At 41.6% G+C, this 20,309-nt stretch overlaps 1 protein-coding gene across 13 annotated transcripts in view; it reads left to right on the top strand.

Moving 5' to 3' along the window:
* ENOX1 (ecto-NOX disulfide-thiol exchanger 1) overlaps positions 1–20,309 on the top strand; it is a 358,275-nt gene that overhangs the window by 218,333 nt on the left and 119,633 nt on the right. For 12 of the 13 annotated variants that reach the window (XM_075046158.1, XM_075046156.1, XM_075046146.1 and 9 more), the window contains 2 exons: positions 3,421–3,555; positions 4,423–4,560. In XM_075046158.1, coding sequence (XP_074902259.1) covers positions 3,546–3,555; positions 4,423–4,560 — 148 coding nt within the window. In that variant the 5' untranslated portion in view covers positions 3,421–3,545. The remainder of the gene's footprint in view (positions 1–3,420; positions 3,556–4,422; positions 4,561–20,309) is intronic. The other variant, XM_075046155.1, reaches the window with a different exon arrangement.

Below are 20,309 nucleotides of genomic sequence, written 5' to 3'. Positions count from 1 at the left end.
TAAATCAGGATTATGGCTTTATTTGCTCCTGACGTTACTCCCCTGGAGTAAAGCTACTCCCATGCACAAGTGTTTATAAACACAGATTTCTTTTACATATATCTTCAGGTCATTAATGCCCAGAGGAGTACTAATGAGTTATAAATCAGGAATGCTTTCTAAAGGTGTGATGTCAGTGAAACGGTGTTGATTAATGTCTCCTCAGGATACACAGGATTCCTGCATAAGCTTACACTTTCCTGCCTGCTTAACCAGTATCACAGTGATTCCTTTTATTTTTAAGAAAGCAAGAATCTCTGCTATTAGATGTATTTCTCATCAAACACAGCACTTTGGTTTTTATATGACCCAGTGAGTGGGTTTATTTTTTTCCCTGGATTGTTTTGTTTCCAGTGTCATGAAGGGTATAGTAGTGCAGTGTCTGAGCTATGCAGAGAAATGCTGAAATTTGCCCAAAGCTGATTTTACTTTAAGCATTAATGAAACCTTCCCCATCCGAATTTTCAGAAGTTTTTAAACAAAAGCTAATGTTTGAGTCTAAATCAGGTGTGAAATGCCTGTGAGATTATTTTAGCCATGTTATGTTGCTCTGTGTTAATGTAACCGGTGAGTTGTCAGTAGAAGGGATGTTCACAATTAGTATTTTTCTTTTTAAGAGAGAGAGTTTCTACAGGCTGTGTCCTTCAGGATGTGGCATTAGTTCTGCCTACAGCTTGCTGCAAATTATTCAGTGTTCACAGGTGCATTTATGCTTGTTATTCAGCTCTCTTCCACTGACAAAATAGCCTGCAGCGGTTCTCGGTTAGATAGGGCTAGTTCCACTTTAGGCTCCTCGTGTGCTCTTTTGTGTTTTTTCCCCCTGGTTCAGCCTGTGCTACATCCAGGTCCTGCTGATAAAACAGTAGACTTGATGGCCAGAGAGAAAGCAAAGCTGTCCAGAGCCAGCATGGGCTATGAGAGTATGTTTTGAGCAAGGACTTTCATGGCACATTGAGCAGAGTTGGTGGCATAGTACAACAGGAGTTTCAGCAATTAACCCCCTGATTCTGCTTTATTTCATATTCGCGGTGTTATGTTCTTCCTCCTCTGCCAGGACTTTAACAAATACTTGTGGCTAATTCATGAAAGTATACCAAAATTTGAAAGATGTGGACAACCTGGTAGAAGGCAAACACCAAAAAAGTCACCTATTATTTCTCAGTAGGCTGAGGTGCATTTGTCTAGCCTAGTGTCTGCTTCTTCATGGACCAGTCCCTATTTCTGGCAGAGCTGGTACACCTGCGATGTGGGTTTGAGGGGAAGAGCCTGTAGAGTTCGGCAGCAGACCTCGTTCTGTCACCTGGCACACACTTCTCAAGGCAGTAAAATGGGGAGAGGGGGTGGAAGAGACAGTCCAACACCCATTTTCTACCCTTTATCCCGGTAATCCATACCTGCCTGAGATGCCTTTGCTCCAAAACCACGGGGCAGCACCTCCTCCCTCCCCAGTAGTCAGGGTGATGCATTTTGGGGACAAGGAGCTAGTGCATGGCGAGGTACAAAGAGGCATTTCATAGCGATTAGTTTTCAGACCTGCCTTCCAACATCCATGCAGCAAGGCTGCCGATCACGGGAAGAAGTGAACCACTCTCCTCTGGGCTATTCAGCATATATTTGTGAATTGGAATTGATTTGGGAATGATTCATAAAGAGCGAGGGGGGCTGTACTGTGTGAGAAATAACTTATTGACAAGGATTAATTCAGCCCGCTCTACGCTTGAAATAGATGTTTGTGCTCAGAAGTTTACAGCCTGAGTGGAAAGAGCTAAGTACAAGTTTAAGGAGCTGAACAGGAGACACCCAGTTTTTAAAAACATGACATAAATCTTGGGTGGCTTGCCTTATGTTAGTCACATTCCCTGCAGAGGACTTCCGTTCAATGTTTGTTTGGTGTTTATAGATGTTATTTAAAAGCCAGTTTTATCATAAAATTATTTTGTGTTATGTATAATGAATAGTGGAGATCAAATAAGAATTGGAATTGCAAATTCAAATATTAAGAGTTGATAAATATTGACTTTTAGATAGACCCACTGTAGATTTGAACAAAATGCTTTTTAACCTAGTATACTGGTTATTTGATAATTACAACATACTAAAAAATGTGCAGCATTGCCTGATCCTGACTCTTTCTTCACTTTTACAGCTATTGATGTGGCCATGTTCCTATGAAGTGATCTGTACAGTGTCAGGGAACTATAATATAAAACTTTCTTGGCTTGTAGTTTATGCACATCGCATGAAAAAAACAAAAGCGTGGGAGGTACTAAGCTAAAATATCGTGTAATCACGTTAATTGTGACTTTTCTAAAGATGAATTCTTAGGGTGTGCATGTTGGAAACCTCTTAACTAAGGTCTTTCGAATACTTTTTTAAAGACAGCACAAATACCTTAGGGCTGAACAAGTCACCGAGATGCACCTGCACAGCATCAATGACCTCCTCAAACCCTCGGTCAGTTGTTGGCCACTAGGACCAAACACGAGAAGTCAGAGCCCCCAGGCTACTGGCCAACCAAAAAAATAACGCAGCCCCCCCTTTGCCCCCAGTCACGGGTAACTAATGCACAAAGACTAACATGGGTAAGTATCTGCGATCATCCTCACGCCAGCGTTTTCTCCCTCTGCTGGGAGTGCTGGGAGCTCACAGCCTTTGGTGACACCTCTCACCCATTCGCTCCTCCAGCCTCCTTTCCCACCAGCGATGCGCTGACGCGGCGAGCTTCATAAATGACAACAGCGAAAGCAAGAAGTTACCCTTATGTAAAAAAATTCGTGGTCTGACAGATACCTGATGAAAGCAACGTGGTTTAGCTAGAAGAAGATATTCCACCTTTGCTTCAAGCTAACTCACCTTTGTAAGCCAAAGATATGGTGTTAGTTAAGGAGCAGGCATCATCCTCAGCTTTGTTAGGTTTTCTTACTTTTCCACGTCTCTGCAGGCTCCATTCTGTAAATCATTGCGGAGTACTTTTTTTCCACTTTTCATCTCAGAACAGGAGACTATTTCCTTGAAAGTTGCAACATCAGTTAATTGTTAACAGTTTAAAAAAAAAAAAAAAATCACATTCATCCCTTAATATGTTCTTTCAGCTGATGCCTTCATGCTGAGGAGGCTGCGTAGCTACTGATAAGACCTAATTTGTGAAAGGCTTTTCAGCGGTCCGACAGGTTCATACATGGCACTGTTTGTTCAGCAGGCGAGGATGAGCGTTCGCTGAAACGCCTCTACCACGGCCGCTAAACACGTGCAAGGAGGCCGGGGCTGGTGATCCAGAGGGAGCGGGCAGGAGCTTCGAGTGGATTCCCAAAGTGGTCTGTTGTTTTGCAACGATGTTCTGACTGCAGCACTTGATAGCTGATTTCGTCTTTTCTCTTTCAGAGCCTAATGAGCTGTGTGTGGGCCCTGCGTTCAGTGATATCCCATCTCAAGATGCTGCTAATACAGTAGTTAATTATTCCTAGCTGAAGAAGTCTAATAGGAGCAAAAGGAACCGGGGAAAAGCAATGGCTGCCGGTAAATATCTCAGGTCTGCAAAGGTCGTAAGAAAACAGCTGGAAGGAGCTGATTTCAGCTGTGACCGGGGAGGGGGAAGCAAAAATGTGTGATCACACCTTGTGTTTAGGGGTTCGGTATCAGAAACATACCATTTCTTAGCTATCCAACCCACTGTTCCTTCCCCAAACCAGGAAAATCCACGCCTGGGCTCAGTCTATTTTGACCATATTAATGAGAATTCTCTTTTGTTTTTAAAACAAAACTTGGTATTTCCTATAGTGAATCAATTTGGTTTGACCTTTTTTTAGTTAGAGGCTAATATATTCTTAAATCTTTTACCGAAAAAAAATTGCACCTTATGGAAAACAAGTCTTTCCTTGGGGTGTGTTTGGTTCTCACAGCTTTCTAACAAGTTGCCACAGGTTATATATAATTAAATTATATCAGAGGATTTCAGGGCAATTCATTCAGGTTGGGAGGGGCCTCAGAAGGTCTCCAAGCCAACCTTCTGCTCAAAGCAAGGCCAACCATAGGGTCAGACCTGTTGCTCAGGGCTTTATCAAGTTGAGTCTTGAAAGCTGCCAAGGGTGGCGACTGCACAGCCTGTTCCACTGCTTGACTGCCCTCATGGTGAAAAAGTTTTCCATATAACCAGCCTGAATCACTCTTGTTTCATTTTATGTCTGCTGAATGTTTCCAACATCTTTATGTTTTGCTATCCAATGCCAAGCACAATTCTCAATGGCCTAAAAGGTGAATCATAATTAAGAAACAGAACAAACCCAAAATAAGCAGTGGTTGTGACATCTCATTTTCACTGAAGGTTTTGGTTAAAAATCCTGGCGCGTTGACTTTTCTATTTACAGTGTGTTTCTTTTCTTGCAGCAGCTGATGGTTTGGGAAGTATAGCTATAGATACCACGCAACTTAACATGTCAGTCACTGATCCGACGGCTTGGGCTACAGCTATGAATAACCTGGGGATGGTTCCAGTAGGACTAGCTGGACAACAGCTTGTAACAGGTAAGATTTTTCTTTTTTAAAGAGAGCTCTTCTACCATCCATGAATTCTTCGGGTCCTTTTAAAAATACATGGAATGATTTCTGAGGATATTATATTTTTATATTCTGAAAACATCACCTATGATTAATATTGCATACTGTGTATTAGGCTCTTCTTGTAGTAGGTATATAATCCATATTATATTTTAACCTTGTGGAAAAGCCAAAACTCTTCGGGGAAATTAAACAACTAAACCATCGATCTTCATGCTGGGTCAAGACCAGGAAGCAGGTCACATAAGAGAAACATTTTTTGCTGTTTCTCTGTTCAAGCAGGATGTCTTGAGGTTCTGCCAAGGAATACCCTGGGCTGGAAACTCTTGACCAGAGAAAGATTTTGAAGTTATGTTAATTGGACAGAAAATCTGAAGCCCGTTCAATTCATATGCTCGGTTGATATTAGTGAAGTGAAGCTTTCCTGTCAGGTGTGTGCTTATTTACTTTCTGTCTGACTCCATAAATTGAATTTCAAGAGGTTGTTCTTGTTTGATTTTGTCATTTCACTTCCCAAACATAGTTTGGGAGAGTGTTGCAGGGAATTGCTTATTCTAACAAGAATAAAAATAATATTTTGAAACCAGCAATGTTTCACAGACCAGCCTGGACATATCAGACTTCATTGTCAACAGTAGACGCCCAGTTAGTTGGGATTAAGAAAACTTTATTGCACCTGCGAGGTGCAGAAAAATTGTTTTTATATGGGTGGGTGCCCTATAGACATAAGCCACATGCCAGGCATAGGACAGATCCCTTCTGGAAGCTGCATTGCCACTTCAGCTGAAGAAGAGCTCTGCAACATCTGGATCAGAGCAGCATCCTCTCATGTCTGTGCCCGTCCATGTAGACATGGATGCAGTGAGCCAGGTTATGATGTAAATCACTGCCTGCCTCACCAGGGATATGTGATGCTTAATTTTGGCCAAATATGTCCCCTTCTGACACTGGGAACCGAGTGGATCTGTGCCAGCTCACAGCTGACGGTCTGGCTCAGAATTACCTGTTTTACAGATGGGTAAACTAAGCTGCAAGAAAGCTGATTTATAATGAATCAGTCTCAAGCAGAGAGTTTAGCTGGTGGAGGCTGTGAACTGATTCTTGGTCTCTGGCTTTAACCCCATGCTCCGATTAAAAGAAACAAGCAAAACCATCCGCTCCTCGGGAGCCAGTTCTCTTCAGTGTTTTTATCAATGAGCTGGACACAGGAGTTGAGTCCACACTAAGTTTCCTGATGATACTAAATTAGGAGGAGCTGTTGATTCCTTTGAGGGTAGAGAACTCTAATATAGAGATCCCGATAGACTAGAGTGCTGAGCAATCACCAACCCTATGATGTTTAACCAGGACAAATGCCAAATTCTGCACCTGGGACAGTATAATCCTGGATGTATGTGTGGATTGGGGGACAAGAGGCTGGAGTGCAGCCTTGCAGAAAGGGATCTGGGGTTTTGGGTTGATGGGAAGCTCAATATGAGTCAACAGTGTGCCTTGGTGACCAAAAGGGCCAACCTGAGGTGCATGAAGCCCAATGTAGCTAACAGGTCAAAAGAAGTGATTGTCCCACTTTACCCAGCATTGGTGCAGCCTCCCTTTGAGCGCCGTGTGTGGTAAGAAGGATATAAAAATATTAGAGTGTGTCCACGGGGAGGCAACGAAGATGGTGAAAGGACTAGAGGGCAAGACGTAAGAAGAGCAGCTGAGGATACTAGGTTTGTTCAGCTTAGAAAAGAGGAGGCTGAGGGGAGACCTCATTGCTGTCTACAAATTCCTCATGAGGGTGCGTGGAGATGGAGGTGCTGATCTCTCCTCTCTGGTGTCCAGTGATGGGATGCGAGGGAATGGCCTAGAGCTGCGTCAGGGGATGTTCAGATTGGTTATTAGGACAAAGTTCTTCACTGTGAGGGTGGTGAAGCACTGGAACAAGCTACTCAGGGAAGTGGCCATGGCCCAAAGCCTGTTGGTGTTCAGGAAGTGTTTGGACGCTCTTTGATATAAGGTTTAACTTTTAGGTTGTCTTGTGTGGAGTAAGGAGTTGGACTTGATGATTGTCGTGGGTCCCTTCCAACTCAGGACATTTTATAATTCTATGTGCTGGTGGGGGAAAAAGCTTTTTCCATTTTCCGGTGGGGCTTTGCCTGCAGACGTTGTGCTCAACTTGAATGTGATTACCTCCAAACCTGAAAATAGCCACCTGTCAAAATCGGCTGCTGCTGCTTTCATTTATAAGCATCTCATTTGCATATCCCGTGGAGATTTGCCCACCTTTTTGTCTTCCTCTCTTCCTCTGTCTCTCCAGTTTCGGTGTAAACTGTGTCCTCAGGTGTGCTATGCAATCCCTACATGGCAGCCTCATCTCACGTGCAATGCTTTTCCCCACAAGGGAGGATCTCCAGGACTTTATTTCATTGCCAGCTCCCTACTGTAATTTCCATGATTATGTGTATCACGTATTGTAGGAGTGTTGTACAGGTCAGTTGGTATTTGTTCAGCATTTTCAATGTATGAAAGGTGCCATAAGTAATAAATATTAATTACTGAAGTGCTGCCTGATTTCTCTACGGGTGCAGAATAACTTCTTTTCTTTCCTTTTGCTTTCCTTTGTTTGAGAATGTCTTGTATTTTCAAGGTAAATAGGTGCTTTGACACTTCATTAGATTTCCTTATGATTCATAAGGTTTCGACACCTTTTCTTCATGGCAAATCCATAATGGCAAAACTAAAATTTTACCATTAAAAGACTTATAGACTTATCTGCTATAATATATTTACTGTATCTGCATTTGTGGAGAGTTTGCATCACTATGTTTGACCAAATATCTAACTAGTCCTTAGCCCTTTCTGACCTTTTTCATTTTTTTGCTATTAATCCTAGTAATGAAGTCATCTTTGTCAGCAGTCACATATTGCTTTTGCTACTGTCATCTGTGACATTTCTCAGCAATGAAAATGACACACCCATATGCCAGTGCTAACTGTTTGTCTGTCTTTAAAAATTTATTTTATTCTTTTTTTCCTGCCTTGACGACAGCTAGGAAAGCAGTAAGTAGTTTAGATTGATCTTGGAGAGAGTGTGATCTTTTCCTGGATATCTTTACATAACCTGCCATAATCTGAAATTTGGTGTATGGTACTCATCTATATTCTGACATATCTCTTAGTTCTCTGATCTTCCAGTTTCCAAAGGACTTATCCATTCATGGCTTTTCCTTCCCCAAACTAACGGGTTCCTAATTCCTAAATTGCAGGGCGGTTTTGTTCCCACAGGTATGGAGCCCATGTGATCTACTAAGTCTTTTTAAAGGTTTTTAATGTGGTTTTTTTTTTTTTTCCCCCAACTGTTATTAACTTTGCCGCTGTGTAACATGCTGGGATGCCTGCCTTGTAACAGAGTTATGTTCCCCACTTTGCAATCTGTGAAGCTCTTGCCTAGCCCGAGAGTTTGTTAAAATGGCAACTAAAGCTTCAGCAACATCTGGCCAACACTCTTCTCACAGCCTGCGATGTAGGCTGTCTGTTCTTGGTAACTAATCAATTTTAAGCACTGCTAACCTTTTAATACCAGTTTAGATGATATCTGCACTCTATTTAATTCCTTATCTCCCAGTGCTGTAAAATTGGATTTTTGGTCTGGGCAAATGTCAGAGCCTTTCATTTGTAAAGATGGGTTCTTGTTAATAGTTGTATAATATCTCTTCTGTTTCTACATATATTTTGCTTACACTTATTGTTATTCAGAAGGCTTACCTTTTTCCATAATATTTGGCTACTGCATTACATATACACTAATATATGCATTTATACATTATATATACATAATTCATATAATAAACTGTAGTTTAATAATGCATTAGTTAAAGTGTTAAAGATTGATGTGGAATAGTTATGGCTGAAAAGCATTTTCATTCTAAACCTCCTCTTTCAGCAGGTTATAATTTTTCCCCCAAAATTGCCGTTTGGGCTGAATTTTCTCACAGTTGGTCTCAGCCCAGAGGAAAAAAAAAATTCTGGAAAGGTTGGAGAAAATCTGCTAAACTGCTTTTGAATTATCTAGGCTTTAAAATTGCTGTTTTCTATGCTTTGAGACTTTGAGAAGAATGGTCTGGTGTGAGGGGAAGGATAGTTTGTACTCCACCTTTTTGAGATCTGAATCCTCTTTGTGCTCTCAGCAACTCTGATTCAGGCACATCTTTCAAGTACATTCAAATCTGCTTTTGTTACATTTTAGGGCTAGCAGAAAAACTCAGTGACCTCAGGCCAACTGAGAATGTATTATTTTGCTTTTGCATTGGTACATTTTAAAGGCAGTTTTCGCATTGCTGAATTTAGCGGTCTTACGCTTTCATTTGTTTCAGCAAATGGCATCAGGTCACCTGTTTTCTAAAGGAGGACATACTGCCAGGAAAATGATTTACTTCTCTGATTCAGTTTGGTTCTCCTTTCACTAATGAACCATTGCGCTGAAAAACATGAAGCAATTTTGAGATGCTTTCCTCCAGACTGACTTGGATGACCTAAACATTTGTTAGTCAAAAATGGTGTATGTCAAAAAGTTGCCCGGTACAAATGAACATGAAGACTGATACATAAGTGGTAATTCTTTTAGACTTAGTTAAGCTCATGCCCTGTGCTGCATATTTGTGCTCTTACAGAGAAAAATAACAAACCACAAGGGCAGACATCTAAGATGAAAGTTACAGGTCTGCCTAGAAGTCAAGGGTATGCCTGAAAACTGATGCCTTCTACTTACTTACAGGATAATTATTAAGGCACACTTTTCCATGTGAGTCTGGCCAACATGCCTCAGCCTCAAGATATTAAAATTTTCAGTGGCCTCCAGTCTTGGTTTTGCTGAAGTTAGACTTTGACCACTTGTACAAAATCCTAGTGAAATCAGAGGCTAGGAAGCTTTGAAGCCTAACATCTTGCTTACCAAAAGACATAGAAAAAACATAACACCGTTTTTGTGGCCTCAGGCGTATATTTTTTAGACACTGGGGGTTGTGAAATATTAGACACTTACATCAACCTTTCTGTTTTTCCATTTGTCTTTGCCTTTCCCACACACTTGTCTTTTGACCTGATTTCAGTGGAACATAGGAGCTGTCAGTTCCAATCAGGTCACCTCACTCAGGATTGTGCTTTTAACGGTGCTGAGTATCAGACACTTCACAGGAAGAGATGTACAAGGCAAATCAGCACTGAAGTGCTGCTCCCTCTGATGGGCTCTCCTCTTGATCGTTAATATATAGAACAGAGTTCCCCAAACTAGAGCTTATAGTTCCAAATCAAGTCACAACTCGGCAAAACTTCACTTTTGGAAGCAGCGCCTGCGACAATAAGTGGTTGCAATCCTGAAACTGCAACCCCAGACTTACTTTTTGATAACAGAAAAAATTGGGAAATTTTGATTTAGAGACTCCTAAATCCCAAGACATGAGGTTAAATATCCCTCCCAGAATTTTGTTAGCTCAAGACTTCCAGGTCTTTGGAGATGTAATATTCAGGCTCTCTCTTTCTTCAGAATGAAGATTGTAACTAAAGGCAATCAGTATATTCAGATTCCAATTAGTTTCAAGCATTTTTCCATATGATGGGCATATCAGGGGGAGGACTAGCATGATGGCTTTTCCTTCTCCTACTCACTCCAGTATCTCAAGAGGTCACTGATTCTTATGAAGAGGAGAAGACCTAGGGATTATTTGAGAAAAATGAAGGGTGGGCTGAGACTTAAGAATTCCCTCACCAGTCTGCCTTGGCTATGGAAAAGTCCTTTAAGCTCCAGTGTCTTTATACCATAAAATAGATGAGGTATGCTTTATGAATTATCGTCAACTGCAGATCATCATACACTGACTAAATTGTAAACATATCCCTCATTGTTCTGGCTGTGTACTATTTTTGTAATGTTAATGAAGAAAAATCAAATAAAGTAGGAAATCAAGGTATATTAGATTATATTCAGCAGTTCCCCAAAGAAAGACTGTACATTAAGCAGTGCTGGAGACTTTAAGAAGTCAGCTGGCCAGAAGACTCTGCCAACTCTCGTGTGTATACTTCTTCTTCTCTGGCCTCTTCATTACTGGAGGCTTGGAGCCACTGATACCCACCTGGCAGTCTCATTTTGTTTTACCCATGCTATCCTGTTACCTATTAAAGCTTTCTTTTTCTCCACCTCATTGCTTAGCCACTGAACCAATGTGCCAATGAGCACATTACTCGAATCGCCCAAGACATGCCTAACAAAACACAGCTTCCTTTTCTGTAATTAATACTGAGCTCCTGTTAACCGAATACAGGGTCTGTCCACAAAAGTTTTAAAGTGAGCCGCTTGTATTGTGACCCGAAGATAGGCACTTTTTGCACAAAAAAAATGCTCACGCGTCTGTAATGGGTGACTAAAGTTTAGCACGTTCCAGATGTAAGTTTTGAAGTAGGCAGCTGGCGAAGGCAGTCCCCGCGCTCCTGAGCCCCTGCCCCTGTGAGCTGCGGACCACAAGTAGCTGCTGGGAGAGTTCAGCAGCCCGGTGGCACGGTAGCGTACAGCGTGTTCAACCTTGGCTGGCTTGACGTCTGGCAGTAAAAGAAGATATAAACAGCCTTAAGGAAATCTGCCGAGTTTTCTGTAGGTTTTGCAAACCCCTTGAGATTACAAGGTATCTTCGGAAGGCATCTTTTCAGCTATCGCGGCTTCCCAACCTGTGGTACACATTGTGTTTCATTAACAAGCCGGCCTATGGAGCAAGAGAAATGTAGTAAGGCATACTCCGAAGAAAATCCTATCATTTTCCTAATTTTATTCTAATTCCTTCCTACTTTAATTTTATAGTCTTCACTACAGAAACATTGCGTTTTAGTCCAGAGGAAAAGATTTACCATTTAAATTATCTGAATGACCAATCAGAATAGTTAAAGAAGTGTGGAACATCTAACTCTAATAGATTAGAGTCAAGCTTGTACCCAGATAAAACTATGTATTTTTGTTATCAAAACACAGGAGAGCAGCAAGAGTGAAAGAGAGTAAGTACTGTGGGAATCCCAATATGTGGAGCCACTGGGAACATCTCTAAAGAAGTATTATATATTAGTGTAACAAGTAGGTTTTTTTCATTGACCTGAAAAGCACCTGCAGAGTTAATCACGCTTTCTATCATGTGAGTGTTACTCAAGGAGACTTCACATCAGGGGACATTAAAGTGCTAGGAACAAACACAGTCAGGTTACAACAGAAAAAGGGGAGAGAGATTCGACGGCCAGAGGAAATGTGGCAGAAACTCTAAGTGTCTTTGACACGGTATTCAGGGTTAAGTGTGCCTCTTAGGTCATTCAAGTGCCTCCTCTATATTAGACCTTAATTGAGGCCAAGGATGAAGATAATGATTAAAATCTGCTGGGCGCTTAAAGATAAATAGTGGTTTTTAACATGGTGTGAGGGTCTGAATGTCCCAATAAACAAGACTCAGAGGGTAAGCAGGGGCAGATAAAGGGAATTACTAAGTGCAAAGCTTGTGTTGCATGTGGACTGAAGGGTTTTTCAGGAATATGGCATCTCTCTCTCTGTTGTTATACTTTTGTCCAGGCCAGTTAACAGTTTAGGAAAACAGACTGATTACTCTTTGGCATAAGTCTTCTTGACTGTCTCAAACTACCGGCATAAATTTATGATGCAAGCCATATTGTTTGGATGGTTTGGCATTTTGGTTTGGGTGGCTTTTTTTAATTCCCGGCTGTTGATAATTATACCACCAAAAATCTGTTTGGCATGGTTTTCCTTGAAGTTACAGTAAGGTAACATAAGGAAATACTTTATTTTTGCAAAAGTTTTCCCCATCTTTTATCTCACTTTGGAAAGCCTCCATTCCCACTATTTTCCATGTGTTTGTTTATTCTAGGCAAGAAAGCCAGTGAGTAATTATGAGCATCCCACTGCATAAAGTAAGCCAAGAGGCTGTTGGGAACCATTTGCTACTGACTGTTCACTTTTACTGGAGCACAGCTTATCTGCAGCACTTCCCCTTCACACATCACTCCCCATCCAAGGATCCCAGGTTCCTTGACTGACATGGGGAATCCAGTGTAACCCGTGTGTGATGTACAGTTTGCTTGCTGGGAAAATTGAGTTCTTGTGGATAGGAATCAACAGAAAAAGCAAACTGACCATTTTAACTGATGAAAGACAAGGTATGAATACCAGGTTATGTATTTTCCTGGGAAAAAAAAAGGCTTGTTAATGGCAGACTGAAGGCGACCTGCTGAGCGCAGTCGTGATGTCTAGGTGGCGAGGTAAAGGCGACGCTACCTAAAGCTAAAGCTGTTTACAGGTTATGGAGATGGTCTGCAGGAGATGGGCACAGCACTCCCAAGAGGACTGTTAACTGGATCCGTGCAGAGCGCTCTCAGGAGAGCGCAGTGATCAGGATGGCGCAGATGGCACTGCCTGGGGGACTCGCAGAACAAGACTTCCTTGGGAGGGGAAGACTTGAATATGAATGAATCCCCAGGCAGCCACCCCAAATCAAGGGCTATAAAACCTTTTGTTCTTCCCCAGTCAAGCTCTCTCTTTGCCTGCATGGGCTAGGTTGATGCTTAGAGCTCGGCCCCTGGAAAGCAAGCAAGAGAAGCTTGCTTTCTACGTTTTGCCTTGGGATGAAGGGCGTAAGCGTGGTTTTCCTTCCTTTCTGCCGCACGTCCTTCAAATGCCCTTTGCTTATTGCATGAGAATTAGGTCTCTCAAAGTGCATAAAGATGCACATCCAGTTCGCAGCAGGAGTCTGATTGTGAAATATCAGCGGAGGCGATCTGTGTGGAAAAATGTCTATTGATGGTCCGCATTGAAGAAGAAGGTTGGGCTTCAGCGAGCCTAATCCCTGGGCATGCGAGGGAGTTTGTAACAGAATACTTCGCTAATGTTGACTTTGGTCAGATAAACAGTGGATTTACTGCACCTTCCCATATCTCTGTAATGGGAAGCAGCTGGTCACTGGAGTAGTTCTGTTAGTGGACGTGGAGGTGAAAGATAATTAAAATTAATACATACAATATGCTCTAATACTCTGCAGCACGTATTTAGATTGTGTTCTGCCCAAATATTAAAGATACTCTGTTACTGTGTCTTCAGAAATTTAATAGTTCTGTTCGTGTAACAAGGACAACTTTATCTGCCTTTCTTGTATGTGCACATTTCTTATTCAGGTTTTTTTTCCTTAAAAAACAGTTCTCTTGACCCTAGCTGATTTTCCTTCATAAATAATCTCCTCCTCCTGACCACAATGCCTACATTATTTAGTAATTATTTGTTATTTCCATTCAGGAAAGGCGTAGAGATAGAGAGCTCCAGTAAGTTAAACACTGCCTGAACACTTAAGAGTCAATCCCAGCCCAAATTGCACATGGTCTGTTTTCTTTCACTTAGATAAAACAGGTAGGTAAGGGACCGAATGGAAACAATGGGATAATACTGATTGGCATGAAAAGCAGCAGTGATTACGGAGCTGCCTGCCTATTGTGTAGCTTTTTTTAATAGGTATCTTGGCACAGCGGTAATATGGTGGTAAGTGAAAAAGCAGTTTAACTCTTTTTATCTGATATTCTGAGTCAGGCACTGAGAAACAGGCAAACTCTATTGTGCACCTTAGAAAGAGGCAGACAATTCCTACCCGCTCTTCCTCTTTGACTATGCTGCTGTGATTTTTAGAGAAGGATTGGGGAAAGGGAAGCGAAAGAGCTTTGCTAGCACTTAGAGGAGGCAGCACCCTGGGAGAAGGTGCAGAAGTGCTTATCGTCACCTTTTATGTAAAGAACTGGCAGCATGAGCTGTGTTTCAGAAGAGACATGTCCAGACTGCAGTGGATGGAGAGGGCAAGTTATATGCTTCTCCAACTCTTTGTCCTCTTTCTGATACAATTGTATTTCAAATGATTCATTTCACTAGAAGCAAATGTGGAATTTTATAACCAACTGCAGTGTTGAAGTTTTACCCTATTTTCAGCTGCATCTGTCAAATCTATTTAACCCTTCTGTTGGAAACCTCCTGTTTCGGGACTTGATCTATACTTGGACTTGCATGGCTGAGCCATTTCCAGGAATAATAATTGAAACCTTCTTTTTTGGGACCTTTTGATAGCAATTTCGGCACTTCAAGCATGCTTCGTAGAAGACTTATTGAGAAATTGCAGAATGTCCTACAACTTTATCGGCTAGAATATGCAGTACCATAAATAAATTAAATATTCCTTAAAAATAACAATAAACTCACCAAAATCAAAAATATTCCATAAAAATAACAATAAACTCACCAAAATCAAGAGGACAGGAAAGAGAAATGTGACCAGATTTTATTTTCTTTTAATTCCCTGATATTTAGTGTGTGTATACCCAAACACGGTGCTGCTGTCCTTTAATGTAATAAATGTCGTAGCATCCTTTTTTTCTTCACTGTGCTTTAATACGTTTGTAACCCCGTGCGGACTTAGAGAAGGGTCATGGACTGTGAGAGGAGAGAGCTCGGATGCTGCACCTGGATATCAGGACTGTGTGCAGGTAGCAGGGAATGGGAATCTGCAGCTGAGCAGCTCCAAGAGCAGCTGATTTAATAAATCGCTTCTTATAAATACTGTGGGGTCCCTTTATGTTATTAGCCAGAATTCAGTATATGAAAGAATCTCAAGTACAAGTTCATTCTTGCTATTCACCAGCCTGTGTAAAGTAAAATATCTCTTCCAGTTCTTCCTACATATGTTGCCTTTTAACTTTGTGTCCTTTTGTTCTGGTCTGTCTAATTACCTCAAGTAGTTAATCAAGCTTGATTTTATAATAAACCATAGCTGGTTCAGGCTTGTCATGACTGATTTATCGACTCCTAAGACTAAGGACTTTCAGTCTCAAGACTAAGATAATTTCTGGCTGCAATTCAAGGTGTTAATTCTGAGCTTTAAAATTTAAATGTGGCCTGGAACATGTGTCCTACGTTTTCCCTTCAAGAAGAGCAAACAGCCCGCATTTCCATTGGTTTTTGCTGGTGGTGTCCAAGTGGAATTTAACCTGGAATTAAGACAAAACAAACCCAAACCATCCAATTCTGCAGAAACAGACTTGCATGTAATCATTATGACAAAGATTGTCCTCTTGAAGGTATGGGGGCTGTTATATATGAATGGAAGTTTCTAGCAGTGGCCCGAGAGAGAGAACATATATCTCCATGAAGGATCCCAGCATATATTTCCTCATAATAAACTGCTTCAACACCACCTGATGGCATGGCACGTGTCTCTACACGTGTGCATGCCTTAGAAATGGGAAGGTGCGGTGCTAAGAAAACAAAATTATGATAGCTAATGACTCATACACACCATTTGGTGTCCCTTAGGGACCGCCTCTCTTCCAGTGTTTTACCTCAGCAGTTGAGCTCATCAGGGACACGAGAGCTAACTATCCTTCCAACTATTCATCCAGGGATTTGAGGCCCCGAGTTCTCAGTGGAGGGCTTTTTTACCGCAGCTCCTTTAACAGGCATTTATGTTCCTACTTCCCTGCCTCCTCTTTCCCCTGATCTCTAGTTTTCCATCAACAAAGCGTCGGCGTAGATTTGAATGCAATCTCTGTAATGCAGCAGATACCTACTAATAGCCATTAAGGTGTCTTAGCTACCTTAAGTAGTTACAGAGGGATCCCATTATTCTAAGGATCGTGTAACAGAAACATTATCGCACGTCTGCATATTTTAGCCGCTGTTACTGTATACTGTAATTCTCCCTTCTTATTGCTTACAGGCATCAGGTTGTGGATCTAGTGATATTTTCTCAGTGTTTTCTTGTTAGGATTTAGAGACGGTTTGGGTTTTCACACCTTTCCTAGGCTGTTTGCCTTATTCTAGCTCAATTATTTCACATTTTCCAATGCAGAATGGCATCTGGCCTCTGCGGGTCACGCTGCGTGAGAGCCACATCTCACTAGACTTGGTTACATGACCTGCTACTTCTTGTGCTTCCAAGATTTGTTTCCTCTGTAGCCTTGAGATACTGTATTTAATGCCTCATCCACATATGTATATAGTAAGCATGAACTAAAGAAGTCCTCCAGAGGACTTTTTTTATTGCTCACCATGCTTTTATGATCGAAAGATGACAACCTGTCATAGTTTTCTTTTACAGTTGTGTTATAGATTGAAAATATCAGGAAAGTCCATGTTACTTGATGGCTGCATATAAATAGAGTTTACAGGTTTGCAAGTACTGCCCGCTCTGCAAACTCCTTTGGGGATTTAAAGGGTAACAAACCTGTTTTTGCTCTGGCATCAGTAAAATCCAGTAGTAAAGTGTTGCTGGCCAAATATTGTGGTTGGAGCCTTGATTGTTCCCCCTGGAGTTCCGGAGATGAACATAAGAGGAGAGAGTGATCCCGGGGTTAGGTGCAGAGAGCCCCTCCATCAATAACACCGACCAGAATAGGACCCAGTTTCCCTCTTCCACTTGTACAAGTCTGCAGAGCCAGCAGGAATAAGAGGTTGTAAAATTTTTTTCCTTGCGTTAGTAAAATAAAGAAAAATGAATCTGGCCATAAAAGACCAGGCTTCGTCTGTCTTTTAGATTAGAAACCCCAGAAAACAAACAAACAAAAGAAGTCTTTTCCATCACAGACAATTAACCCCTTCATTTAACACCCAGACCCACTCGCAGCCTGTGCTGCCCTGACCTCTGGGACCGCGTGCCGGTAACAAATCAAGCTTTGTGAGCGCAAAGGGGAGGAGAAGAGGCAGGGTCACGGCGGGCTCCTCCGATAGATGGAGGAGGATGTGAATGCTGCACATTTGTGGGAGCACCTGCGTGCCTTCCGCCTGAGGCAAGATTTGTGGGTAAAAGTTATATTGCTTCTTGGACCAACTTGTGTAGCTGGGAAAATATGCACCAGCCCTCCAATGGTCTGAGGCAACCAGGGGACTAAAACTTTAATTATAGCAGACAGTAAAAAAGGAGAATTCAAAGGAAGGAATGGTTTTGCAGCACATTATAATTTTCCTCTCTTTATTAATCTTTTCATCTGCCACAGGCTTACCTATCTATTCCTTTACAAAATAACCACCATGTCACCACTTCCCTTTTAATATTCCCTTCCCTTTTACAGGTGCCAACCAGCTTTTTTGTCTACCTGACTTAACGTATCTAATTAAATTCAAAGGGCATGCTCCCTACTTGTATTTAGCTTGGAAGTTCACTGCTTCTATCTCAGACCTGAACGTGGGCTTCTCTCTTTTTCTGACTGTACTGGCCCGTATACCTTGTCTTGCTTGTGACTTTAGACCATTACAGCTACAGCAATACTATTATAAATGTGTGACATTATTCTTAAAGTAGCCCTCCAAATCCAGACCCACAGGATAACAGTCGCTTTATGGCTGTAAGGAAAAGATCTCCTGTGTAACAGGGGTAGTTTTCTTCTAAGGGCAAAACAACAATTTGAGCTAGTTCTTATACACAGAAGACTTGTTTATTTCTTTATTCTTGTTCTGTGCCTCTTAGTCATTAATCTCTCCTATGGAAACTTGTCAAATACGTTTGGAAATTGAAACAAATATGCTGCTTCCATACTTATTTTTCTTATCATTTATAACCACAGTGTCTTAAAAAAAGCGCTGGCTTCTCTTCCTGTGCTCCCTATCTCCTAAATCCCTTTTGCCTTGTTCAGAATGGACTACTATTCCATTTGAGTCTGACACATTTTTCATCTTGCCCCTTTTGTGACAGTTTTCTAGTCCATGGCTTTTGTGCAGTTTTCATGTGATGAAACTCTTCAATGTTTTAAGCATGTCTGAACATCCCATCCTTGTCAGTAAATGTCTTGGCTGTTGCTTGTATGCGTTTCCACTCAAGAATATAACAGGTTTTTTCTTTAACCAAAACAAGACTGTTCTAAAAGTTGCTTCTCTGGTGCACAGTAAGTTTTCCACCAAGGCTGAGTTCAAAATTTAATTCCTTTTTGTTGTTGATGATTTAATGAGGTACTCCAGTAATTTCCCAGTCGTTTCTTTACAGCAAGGAAGAATGTACAAGGTTCTGCCTCCCTGTTACTGGATGTGCAACAGGAGTGCCAAAGAAGGGAGTGTGATGACAGTAGTTTTCTTCTGGAAAGAGATAGGAATCTCCTTCGGGGGATGCAGAGATTACTGTGGGTGGGCCGAATCACTTTACATAATCTTCCACCTTTTCCATGGGCCACATGAGGAGGTGAGAAGGCTCCTGTCGGAGGTGCCGTGGTTAGATGTTTTGGGGTAGGTGATATGAATCTCTCTGAATCTATAGTGGGGTCCCGGATTGGCGTTATCTTCATTTCAGCTGAAAGTGAATTTCTACAATAAAGCTGCTGCTTTGTTTCTCAGTGAACAAAGAAATGCCTGACAAAAAAAACCTCATCATTCCCCGATATTAGAGTAGACCCGGGCTGAAAGCAGACTTTTGCTTCAGAACTAGAATTGAATTACAGAAAGGGTTCCTGGACTGTGTCATCCCAGAGTTGTCATGTTGTCACAAAACAGGGGAAGAAGGAGAGAAAAATTAGATTTTCCTGGGATCAGCCTTGCTTTGTAGATTTTAGATGGTATCAGTATTTGAATTAGAAATGTTGCTGTGGCATTTAGGCCCTCTCAAGCTGTTGTGTTCATGGGAAACCGCAGAAACTGTGCTAAGAAACAGATGGAGGTGGCCACAGGATGGTGGAGGTTCCTCTCTCCGAGGAGCTCCTGATGGACTTATGTGACAAAGCTAGAGGGAACAGGGCTGTGAGAGAAAGCTGGGCCACCGAATCCAGGCCACGGTGGCCACTGAGAAGTTGTCGAGGAGGTGCCTGAGCTTCTTTTGAAGGGCTGTCGTGAGACACAGCCTTGTGCTTGCTCATGCAGCTTGTAGGGAAAACAACTTTCGGGTTCCAAACCTGGTATTTTGTGCATTTTGTTAATTAAGAAGTTGCGAATGATTACACATTACACGTTAGCAGTGCTGTAAAATGAATGTTTTGTGTGCATGGGTAAGCTGAACGTGACTTTAGACATACGCTCCGATGCCATTTCTCCACTAATTACATTTACAATTCAGAGCCGTCTGTAAGTAGGAGAGCTTACTATGCTGATATTTACTGACAGAAAAACTTTTCAAATCACCTTCCCAGCCAGATGTTCATAAAAACCAGTTCGGCAGTTGGTCCGTAAATCAAGTCAAGCATTTTATCATTGTTCTCTTAGGTGGCTCTTGCGTTTAAGCCTGTTTAGCTAAACACATACATTTACTTAAGATGAACTGTAAAAATAACATCTGGAGATCTTTTCTCTGAAAGAATATGCCAAAGGGTCTTACACAAGGATCAAGCACATTTTATAAACTGTGGCTGGGTTTTTGGAATTCAAGCTGAATAAATGTGCTCTCAGCTTTTGAGAGGATCAAGGGCCAGTATTATTTAAATGTTCTTTTTACTTGCATGGCACTCTGTGGGGAATGTGCTCTCACCAAAGCATTCTTACATTTCTCATTCCATAATGAGTTACTGTTTTCATCCTTGCCACCTGGGACCCTGGCACAGCCCTGCTAGTAGCAGTGGAGTCACACTGGTGGAACTGGATGCAAAGTGCAGTCCAAAATATTTATTTTAGTATATTCTGCTCTGCAGTAGACTGCCTTCAAAGGGGAATGTCAAAGAAGGAGTTGCTGGGCGTTTTACATTTTTATCTTTGC

The sequence above is a fragment of the Buteo buteo genome, chromosome 14 (genome assembly GCF_964188355.1).
Source record: "Buteo buteo chromosome 14, bButBut1.hap1.1, whole genome shotgun sequence".
Lineage (NCBI taxonomy): Eukaryota > Metazoa > Chordata > Aves > Accipitriformes > Accipitridae > Buteo > Buteo buteo.
The sequence above is the reverse complement of the archived record's forward strand: the minus strand, read 5'-3'. Positions and strand labels throughout refer to the sequence as shown.